The sequence below is a fragment of the Lycium barbarum genome, chromosome 9 (assembly GCF_019175385.1).
Source record: "Lycium barbarum isolate Lr01 chromosome 9, ASM1917538v2, whole genome shotgun sequence".
Taxonomy (NCBI): Eukaryota; Viridiplantae; Streptophyta; class Magnoliopsida; order Solanales; family Solanaceae; genus Lycium; species Lycium barbarum.
Genome location: NC_083345.1, coordinates 114,990,004 through 115,000,978, shown reverse-complemented (window position 1 = coordinate 115,000,978; position 10,975 = coordinate 114,990,004). Strand labels below are relative to the sequence as shown.

General features: G+C 36.2%; 1 protein-coding gene across 7 annotated transcripts; it reads left to right on the top strand.

Moving 5' to 3' along the window:
• Window positions 1-906: 906 nt before the first annotated feature.
• Window positions 907-9,277, top strand: LOC132609530 (putative F-box protein At3g25750). Of its 7 annotated transcripts, XM_060323569.1 has the most exons (6): window positions 907-1,043; window positions 1,999-2,155; window positions 2,400-2,509; window positions 2,775-3,325; window positions 7,471-7,521; window positions 8,025-9,277. In XM_060323569.1, exons 5-6 carry the CDS (start codon window positions 7,519-7,521, stop codon window positions 9,123-9,125), a joined length of 1,104 nt encoding a protein of 367 aa, XP_060179552.1. In that variant the 5' UTR covers window positions 907-1,043; window positions 1,999-2,155; window positions 2,400-2,509; window positions 2,775-3,325; window positions 7,471-7,518; the 3' UTR covers window positions 9,126-9,277. The 7 variants fall into 7 exon arrangements, with proteins under 7 accessions (XP_060179552.1, XP_060179554.1, XP_060179553.1 ...); XM_060323571.1 differs by lacking the exon at window positions 2,400-2,509 and having other exon boundaries at window positions 3,077-3,325; XM_060323570.1 differs by lacking the exon at window positions 2,400-2,509.
• Window positions 9,278-10,975: the final 1,698 nt, after the last annotated feature.

The following is a 10,975-nucleotide window of genomic DNA, read 5'->3' as shown; positions in this document are numbered from 1 at the left end:
GGACCGCTGGTCAATAACCTGCCCCTATGGCCCATTCCCTGAGGCTGTAATTTTTGCAACAGCATCGGCAACAATGGAGATCTCAAAGGTCCAATCCTCATATTTCAGATTGATCTTGCTGGGAATCTCCTGGGTAGAATCAGTGATGCAAATACGATCCCAGAGAAGATGATTCCTCTTTTTCGTGTCCTCATCAATATCCACATAACCACTGCAAGAATCACCGATGAATTTCATGGTTTTCTTCGACCAGGCATGCAATGGAACTCCGAAAGCTCTCACCCATCGGGAAGCAGACTTTGGTGTTGCAAGTTGAGTTCCGGCCACCGGAGACCACCATTCGAGAGCAAGGCTTCTTCCATTCCAAAACCAATCACCCATTTTTACCCTCTCTGCCTCCTGCCTCAACGGGAATTCGAAGAGAAATTGGTTGTGAGAAATAGGAGTAACCCTCAACCCAGCTGTTATCTTCCATCTGCTCAGAAACCATTTTTGAATAACCTCCGGATTTGGGCTCGAGTTGTAGGGATCGTTGAAGGTGCACACAAGACAACAGGAAAGAAACAAATTTGCCGATACCGGTTTGGCTTGATCTGCCAGATCCGGTCAACTCAGCTTGCGAGCAGCCTCGAAATAAGACTTCCCCTGAGAAGTGAACCGTTGAAGAGCTGGGTTCAAAGGCTTGCCCAAGAATCTGAGAATCTTTGGAGCAATTTCAGCCCAACCAAGATTAGAATCTACCTCCGAAATAATAATACCATTTTTCCCGTCTCCCCTCCATATCTCAATACGTAAAAAAACGCCCATAAATGTTGTAATTTTGATATACTCTATGTAGATCATTTTGTTTCTTTCTTCCCCATAAAAAAAATTAAAAAATAAAATAAAAATATTACTGGTTTAAACAACAGTTTTTAGTTGACTGTTTGTACTGGTTGTCCAACACCTGGACTATTACTTTAAGTCACCGCCTGTGGACTGCGGTTATCAATTTATACCACCTTAAGAAAAGTTTTACTGTTTCGCAACTCTTGCGCTTTCAGGTTCTCTATTTTCTCCTATGCTTTCTTCTTCTAATTTGGATTTTCCTGTTGTAATTCTCTTCTCATTTTCTGCTTTAGCTTCGGTGTAATCTTTGATAGCATGGTAGATTCTGTGTTTTCTCTTAAGCAAATGATGATTAGAACAATTTAATATGCATGTCAAGATCTTTTGCTCTCTAGCTGTTTGTGAAAGTTCTTTAATGAAGCAGGGTCTTCCTATTAATATTTTTGCTTTCTGCTGGGAATCGCATGACACTATAGCCCTTTCTGTGGTATAACTTGGCAGTAGTTGTACCTTATATCAACTTCGATAACTGTACTATGACTCAATGATTATGCTCGACGATCGGGTGATAGAGAGAGGTTTAGGATTTCGTTGTTCCTGCACTCTATCAACTTGCGACAAATCTGTACATTAAAGAGCATTTGAATGGTGTAAACTCCCTGAATTCCCTAAATATTTCATGGCCAAGGTATATTAGGTACCTTCTAAGATAAATTATGCTAATGTATAAGAACATCAGCTATTTCCGAATGAAGTTGTCCTTGGTGAAATGTGACATAGATGCCGAGCACAGACCAAAATCGAGGTCAGTCCCAGTTTTCTTACAAACCAACAAAAAATCATAGTTGTACTTGCTTCAGGAACAACAAGTATGTGATTGGAAATTTTTAGCAACTGCATAGCTATAAGTTGTTTATGTCTGCTAGAGCTTGTTTTAGATTAAAATTACGTCATTCTTGCTTCTGAAGATGGTTGAGTCGACTGTTGATCAATGGTAGACAAGCATAATTTTGATATTTTAAGTTCAAATGTCCCATTTACTGTACTCCTATTTCACATTCTGAAATTGGACAAAACTTATTTCTTCATTAGGCACGTAGCCGTGTAGCGAAGAAGGGGTTGAGATTGTTTTCCTTGCTGATCTTTACAATCTTATTATTCTGTATGTAGGCTGTACTGCCACAATGGAATAGAGGCTTACTATCGATGCAATCACGCCTCTAACTACAGAGTGGACGTGCAAAGTTCAGGTGGTGGACAAATTCCGCCCACGAGAAAGCAAAGACTGGGCCGTTCATTCCAAACAATAATTGTAAAAGATGAAAAGGTAAGTTTACTGCTATTGTACATCCGCGATAACAGCGTCCAACATCTACACCAATGTTTTGAGATATTTTCTTTTTTAATTAACTGCCGGAAGAACAAGCCTGCATAGTTCTGTATGGTGATGACATTAGCAATTGTCATAAACTGTTCGAACTTTTCGATACATATCTGATTTCAACTGCGAAGGTTAGGGAACCCTGAGCTTAATCAATACGGGTCAACAATTATGAATGTGTTATTGATAGGTTCACTATTGTCAAGCATGTTCCAAATAACGACGACAAAGAGGCAACATTAACTGCTCCAGCGAGGTTGCATACAGTTTCTTTTCTGAATCTCGAAGAACAACATCCAGGTGTTGAATTTAGTATGTTACCTCTTTAGTACATCATGTCTTCGCTCCACCAATTAAAAAAAAAGCTCAGTAATCAAATTAAGTGCCGATATTTTAACTACATGTCCACCCTATCTATTACAACATACTTGCTAGCGGTGGTGGCAATTGAGGTGCAATGCAATACACCGCCCACCAAACTAAGAGACTCCAGGAGGTCATATTAATGGACAACAAGTCATTTCGTTTCTAACAAAATTTACAGCTGACAATCATATCTGTTCAGGAAGAAACCTTTCTTGTTTATTGTGTGGGAAGATCTTGCCAACAACGAAGGGGCTAAGTTGTTAAGACAGTTGCAAAAACACCCCGTTACTCTTGCAAAGTGAATAGCTATTACTGAGTACCACATTGGTATGATCAAGCTACTTATTTTTCCCTGCAAGTGCACCACTCTTTTCCTTTATTTACTTTCGCCACCCATCAATAATATTTTCCCTTTATTTATCAATAAATTCTGCACAGGCACTTTCTTGATTGTCAACAAGGTACAACTCAACAATTTTATTCGATCCTCTGTACGTGCAGGCAACTACATTAACAAATTGGTGCTAGACAATTTTTCCCCCAACGTGATACATCATGTTTTACATGTTGTTACTTATATGAAAAATATATCCACAATATTTACCGTGGCCATTAAGGGGCAAAGGACAACAAGAAAATGCTACTGATATACACTTTGAAAGCTCATCGGCCTCACCTTCATCATGGAGTCTCGCACCTATCGACGATGAAATAGTACCTATCTCGGCCAGTGATTCACCACCTTCTCCGGTGAGTTTATTAAATAATACGATCTTCTGCAACAATAACGACCTGCAGCCCCTCTCTGATGTTTTCCTATGTTTTTTATTTAGCTAATGTTGTCACGTGTTTCTGCCGATATATTCAAGTCCTTGCAATGCCCTGTCTACAGTATGGCTTGTACATAACCGAGTTAGCTACCCTGATTTCAGATGAATTATTTCCAGTTTATCCTCTTGTTCCCTAATGGATTTCAAATCTATTCTCTTTGATTCAATTATATTGCCACTTTTGTGTAAAGCTAGATATTGACTCAGTTGCTGTTCAAAACTTGGCAGATCATATAACTGTGATTCGTCTGATACTCCTTCATATTCTTAGTAGAAAATGTGAGTGCAATTGACAATGTTGACGATTTGATTGCTTAAAAAGAGACTGGAAGTTTTAGGGTTCTGTTACGTTGATTAAAATGAAATCCAATATTAAAGTATAACGATTTATGGTGGAAATTGTTTCATTAGTTGGTGAAGGAAAGACGTAGGCGTTGTTTGTTTGAATATTTGAAATAACATATTCTACACTCTGCTTATTCTCTTGCAGTACGTTTTTAATTTGCATAGGCAGCGGAAAACAAAACTTGAGAGTGGTCAAAGGTCAATCATACGGTGTGGTGTGTATAGCTGGATTTTGATAGCCCATACAAACCGCATATAGAGCCTGTTTGGATGGACTTATGTCTATAAGCTGCAAACAGCTTATAAGCTAAAAATAATAAGTTGGGGTAGTCTAACTTTTTTCTTTGGCTTATAAGTTTTTTTCAGCTTATAAGCTGCTTTAGATAAGCTAAGTCAAATGGACCTAATTATTTTTTTGAGCTTATTTTAACCACAAAATGACTTTAAGCTGACCAGCTAAACACTCAAAAAAGCTGAAAATAGCTTATAAGTTGCTTATAAGCCAATCCAAATGGGCTCATAATTGGCCGCCTCACCAGAATATCTCTTTTTGTGTAAATGACTGTGAATAGTGTGTACATACGTCAATGGTATGGCATGTACTTTAACAGCCCACGCCCGCTGCAGATATTGACCGCCTCAACAAAATTGTTCAATTTTTTTTTGGTGTAAATATTGGGCCCGTGCATAATGCACGAGTAGCTGCCCACTAGTTCAGTCTAGAAGAACTATCCGGTAGTTCTGCATTTTGCATCTATGCTCGAATATATCCTTAGTTCGATGAAATATGAAAGTTTTATTAACCAAATGGTATGGTTTTATACCAAAACTGCTGTGAAAATAATTGGATGTTTTTAAATTTAACAACTTAGTAAGATAAGCACTTAATACAAATACTTGTTATGTTGTCATAAGGGTACAAATTGATGTTTGAATAGCTGCATTGCCATTAATTTAAGGATTCAAGTAAGCCTATCAAGCGTCATCTTCGATCATGATTTCAACCGATCATTCTTCGCTCGCACTTGGGACCTCGCCATAGATAGATGTTGGTGCTATTCAACAATTCCCCCCCCCCCCCCCCCCCCCCTCCCCCCTCCCTCTCCACTTGTGACGTGTAACGTGTTGTTTGTGGGAAATAAACTTATGATTTTAGCTCTATATCACTTGTTAGGATCAAATACTTTCCATCGTGCCAAAAGTTGTCAGCCGATTATAAGGCGTTTGGCTCTGTATTTATCATTCATAGGCATTCGGATTGGGCAATAACCATCTTTATTCTCTAAAATATGCGTAAAAAAATAAAATTTCTCTTCCAACTTTACCCGGTGGAAACCTCAACAATCGGTCAATGACTAGTGATATGAAAAAACTAATACTCCCTCCATATCAATTTATGTGATATGCTTTTTTTTAGTCTGTCCCAAAAGAATGATGCATTTCTATATGTAGAAATAATTTAATTTAAAGTTGCCCCTTTTATCCTTAATGAAACGATTTACAATCACACAAATATATATGATTTGTTTTAGATCACAAACTTCAAAAATATTACTTTTTTCTTAATCTCCATGCCTACTTAAACTGTATCACATCAATTGGGAAGAAGTGAGTAGTAGTAGCATTATTCTAACCTTCAAAGTATCAACTTCCCATTTTATAAGTACCTTTTTTAACTCGATATATTGTTTTATGTACTTTCTTCAACTTAGGTGTTAATTATGTTGCCAACTTGTAGTTATTCAGTAAACAATTGCTGTTTCTCTGAGGTAAGAAATTATTTGTTATCCAAACTAGATATCCTTATTGTGGCCCAACTGTTTGATAAAATGTCTGTGTGAAAGACTCCTCTTTTATTCACCCAGATCAGAATTCTCTCTTATAACTAACTCATCAGCTCAGTAGTATGAAATGAGATTTCTGTCAGGGAAAGTGTATACCCCTCGTTATATTTTGGATCCAAATATGGAGCTCAATTCCACGGGACATTAATATTTTAATGAAATAAATATCATGTGGCATGCCACCTCATCATTAGCACCTTGCCCCTCCACCATTAGAAGTGGAAGCTTTTGATAGAACTCAACAAGTGAAAATGGTGATTGGAACTTAAAGTTTCAAGAAAAACCTTACTTGGGGTTGGTTTAACTAATAGAAAGTTCTGAATTTTTGGAAGGAGTGATCTTTGGAGAAGAATTTTGAAGGTTTGGAAGAAGTTGAACATGTTGTGGGCCTAAGAGTAGTTAACTTGAGTAAATTGACTATGTTTTTGCTAGTTAAGTTCAAATGTTCTATTGTTTTTGCCTTTTGTGGTAAAAGGATGAGTTTCTACTTGATGTATTGAACTATTGATTAGTCATGTAATTCATTAATTATGAATAGCTAAATTGTGGATGAAATTAATGTATTTGTTTATGTCTTAAATTTTGGATTTCTACTTTCACTTTGTGTAAGATCTTATTTTTACAATACAAGTTGCATTCTTTATTCAACAGTTATGCCACCATTCTTGTTCTTAGGATAAACGGTTAGTTCTTTTCTTTCATTTTACATTTTTTATTCTTTTAATTATATTTCTATTATAATATACTTTTAATATTTTGTTGTGTTCGTACGAGAATGGAAGAATAATGCCCATCTAGGAGAATGAAAGATTGAATTCTATTATATACATATAAGTTTTCACTGAATATCTCTAAACATTTATAGCTCTACTTTTTATAATTTTGAATTTTCTTAGCCGAATCCCCGCACCCACGAATCTTAAAATTTAGATTTTGCCGAATCCAACACTTGAATAACCGCATCCGAGTCCGAGCAACTTAGATCATTAGTATGAGGTGGAATTTGATTCTTAGCAAGTGATAGCCAGGGGCAGAGCCAGTATACAATTTACGGGTTCGGCCAAACCCAGTAACTTTGATTCAATCCCTGCTTTTGTCTTTAAAAATTTATTGAACATGTACAAATTGTTAGTTTAGTTTAGAACTATGTTACCTATTTCAAAAAAAATTGTTAGTTTAGAACCCAGTAACTTTAAAGAACTAGAATCTCGAACTCATAAGTTTCAAATCCCGGCTCCACCTCTGCACTGATATCAACCTTTACTTAGGCTTCTGATGAGGATGTTGGGTTTGGTATTATGTTATTTCAGAATTTTAGAGTCAATAAGGTTCAGAATGAGTAAAATATTCATGAGTGAAGGTCCATTTTGCCTTGTACTTTGCGAAAGCGTCTAACGTATCCATGTACTTGAGATCCTTAGTGTCGCCCAATTGTTTGATAAAATGTCTGTATGGAAGTTGCGGCAGAAATGCTCCTCTAGTTATGCACCTAGATCAGAGTTATGTCTCTCATAACCCATCATATCATAGTATACGGTGGGATTTGTTTCCCTCCAAAATAATGGTTTTACCCAGCCTTTAGTTAGGCTTCTGATAAGGCTCTTAGGTTGTTTGACTTGATGTTAGTTCAGATTTTAGAGTCAATGAGGTTCACAATGAGTACATATTTTAGTTGTATGCACATAACGGATGCAAATTTAATTCTGGGCATCATTTAGCTACGCGTTTCTTAATATTGCTGATGAATTTTTCTGTATGTATTTTTTGAAGCAAAGTTCGAGGTTGTTCCAACTGGTGATAGGATTAGATGTTGTAATGGCCAATTTGTCTTCCCAAATATGTTGTATCTTGGGTCTAAATCTTTTATTCATTTCAGATTTTCAGAGCAAAACCTTGCAGACTCTTTCGGCAGTTCAGTACTATAATGGTAAAGTTTCGACTTACTACTTTGATGAATGAGAAAGCAAAAGGAATTTTAAGCGTGTTTTTGATATAGTGGATATTAGTTACCTTAATTTATGCAAAGCGGTTTCTCAAACGTTAGGTCGGAAGTCATTTTTCCTTTGTCAGTATCCTCCATATCACTCAGTTCATTATTATCAACCTTTGGTACTTAATAATATCGTCAAAAGACAATATTTGTACTTTATCCTGCAAATTATATGATTACCATGTGTTACCAACTTTCCATATCTAGCCAAGCACTTCAAAATGATCTTTTAAAAATTCTTCTGAGCTATTTGAGGATTGATTTTCTTAAACATTTTCCTCCATAGCGCCCACACCTATAGTTAGGAGAGTTAGTCTTGATATTCCAACAAGGGAATAAAACCTGTCTGACATATCAAAATGCATAGTTTATCATCTTGCATATCACTGATATTTTAGAAGTTCTAGTTCACCTTTCTGCAACTTTTTTTTTTTTTTCAGTCAACAGCAGATTGGTCAAAGTTGCCGATGGAACTTGTGGGGTTAATTGCTAGTCGGCTGCATTTTGCTGAAGACTGCTTGCGATTTGGTGCAGTTTGTAAGTCATGGAGAATAGGTATACTACAAAATGGCAATTCTTTGTGCTCATTCCTTCCTTGGCTGATGCTTCCTCAGTGGAAAAATGAAAGCTTGCGCACATGTTATAGTCCTTCCAACTGTAAGAGTTATGATATATGTTTACCGGATGTTCTAGATAAACGTTGTTGGGGTTCTTCTCATGGTTGGTTAGTCACTTTAGGTGCTAATTTTGAGATGCACTTGCTGAATCCATTATCGAGGGCCCAAATTTCACTCCCGCCATTGCATAAATGCCCTAATTTGAATCTAGTTTGTACAGGAAAGAGCTTTCGCGACTCGTTTGTGTACAAAGTTATCTTGTCTGCTAGTCCGTGCTCAGCAGATTGTGTAATATTTGCTATTTATTCTGATAATTGGAAAATGGCATTTGCAAAGCCAGGTGATGTTTCTTGGACTCCCTTGAGTTGCATCCGTGGCCATGTGGACGATGCCATCTGTCATGACGGAAGGTTTTATGCTATCGACACTTTTGGAGAAGTTCTAATTTGGGACTTTTCGGGCTCTTTCTTGAAGAAAATAGCTTTCACGCCATCTCGCGATATGGATAATTTGGTGTATGTTACTACATATCTTGCCGAGATAGAGGGCCAAATACATGCAATAATGAGGCTTTTGTTTGATACAAGAATTACAGATGCCCCTTGCCTAAGCACTTGGTGTTTCAAAATTTACAAGTTGGACATCTGCAACGAGATGTGGGAAGAAGTGAAATCTTTGGGTGATTGGTCTATTTTTGTAGGAAGCAATCATTCCTTCTCGATTTCGTGCTCGGTTTACCCAGAATGTGAGAGTAATTGTATATACTTCACAGATGACTTCTCTGGAGCTTATTACGATGCAATGCATGGCTATGATATGGGTATTTACAATGTTCAGAATGGCAGGGTGAAACCTCTTCTTCAGGAAAATAAATCTGACTTTGCATTCTCACTGCCACTTTGGATAATACCAAGTTTATCTTAAGGATTTTTCAGTTGAGTGAGACTGTAATGTACATCATGTACCCGATTTTCTGGTAAACAGATATTTGGCCAGTGATACTGATAGATTAGTTCTTGTCCTGCAAATGCAATATGTATTTTACAGTTTGAGCAAATGTTTGTTGTGCTCGTAAATTCCTAGTTCCTTAAATTTGGCCTGTTGCTTTTTGTCATTAGCTGGTTTCACCTAAAGAGTGATTTACAAGCATGGGCGTGGAGGTTGCTAGTCTTGAACTTTTGACCCCGCTTGTCCTATGAGCAAAACATCAAATTCAACAAATTTTGACTTTTGACGTTGAAGTTTTGCTCATGGGGGCAAGCGGGACCCAAAAGTTCAAGACCACCCATTTCCAAAGTCTAAATTGAGTGTAATTTCCTGCCTGGAATCCTAGTGTATTGGGCAATAATTTCAGTCATGAACTGCTAGCTTAATTCAAGCTTCTTGTCCTCAGCTTTTGGTCTAGTGGTAAGAGTGCAACAAGTGATGCATGGATTAGGTGCACATCGTAAGTTCTAATTTTGCGAAATCCGGTACCAAGAGCCTAGATTTCATTCCCCGAGTGCAAGAGTCCAAAATCAATGACCTCACTAGTAAACCAAAGAGATTTTGTGACTCTCTTCCACAAAACCGTGTTGTCCTCAAGTTCATCCTATTCTGTTCAGATATATAAAGGAGAAGCAAACAGTTAGAAAATTGTTGTCATTAATAAATATTCACACGTGTTATAAGTAAATTTTAAAAATATTAAGCAATGAATTTTAAAAATACAAGCAATGAATTTTAAAAATATTAAGCAACGTCATCATCTCAAACGTCTTATTTATGACCCTGTTGTATTTCCCCTCAGCATACTATTGTGTAATGTTCTTTCTCACAAGGCTTTCTTGAAAGGATCGTCGCACAAAATTGTACTCTAATTTGTGATCATTTATTCATCGTGTTTGTCACTGACTATAGGTAACCATATTTAACTTAATACCACCCTTGTATTCATCACAATATGAGATGATAATACGGCATACTCATATTATCGTCTGTGACCCCCTTTCTGTTGCGGTGTAAACTCAATCTGTATAAACTGAAAATTGAAAACCTTTTTTATTGTGGTGTAAGCTCAAACTGCATCAACCGAAGATTGCATTAATTAGGTTTGATTATGATAAATACTCCATCCGTTTCAATTTAGGTGAACCTTTTTGGAGTACGAGGATCAAACTTTATAACTTTAACCGTAAATTTTGACATGAACATTTTAAGTTTGTAAAAATAAAATTTATATATTTAGGAAATACATAAAAAGTATCATAAGTCATCATAATTTATAATTCAAATAAATTAGAAAAATTGTAAGGAAAACGTGGTAAAAAAATCACCTCGTAGACTTCCTAAATAGTAATAGGTTCATTAAATTGAAACAGAGGGAGTAGTATTTTTAAGAACTAAAAAACGGAAAATATTGAACCAAAAGTTTTTCTAAATTGCACTGAACCAATGAACAGCCCAGAAAGTAGTGGAATGCATACTTTCTACCACACGAGTAGATATGATTGTTTTTTTTTTTTTTTTTTTTTTTTCCGGCAGTAAAATGATGATTAAGAGTCTGCTCGGGTTAGTTGACCAAAAATATATGATAAGTATCAAGTGCTAAAAAATATTTTTTGATATTGAAATTAAATTTATAAATAAATAATTATGTGTTTGGATAGAAGTGTTGAAGTAATAAACCTTTAGCGAGTTTCGTAAGAAGAAGTTGATAGATGCTTTTTTTCTTCTTAAAATGACTGAAATATTCTTAAAATTGTTTATAAAAAAAAAAAAAAATTAAAAGTATC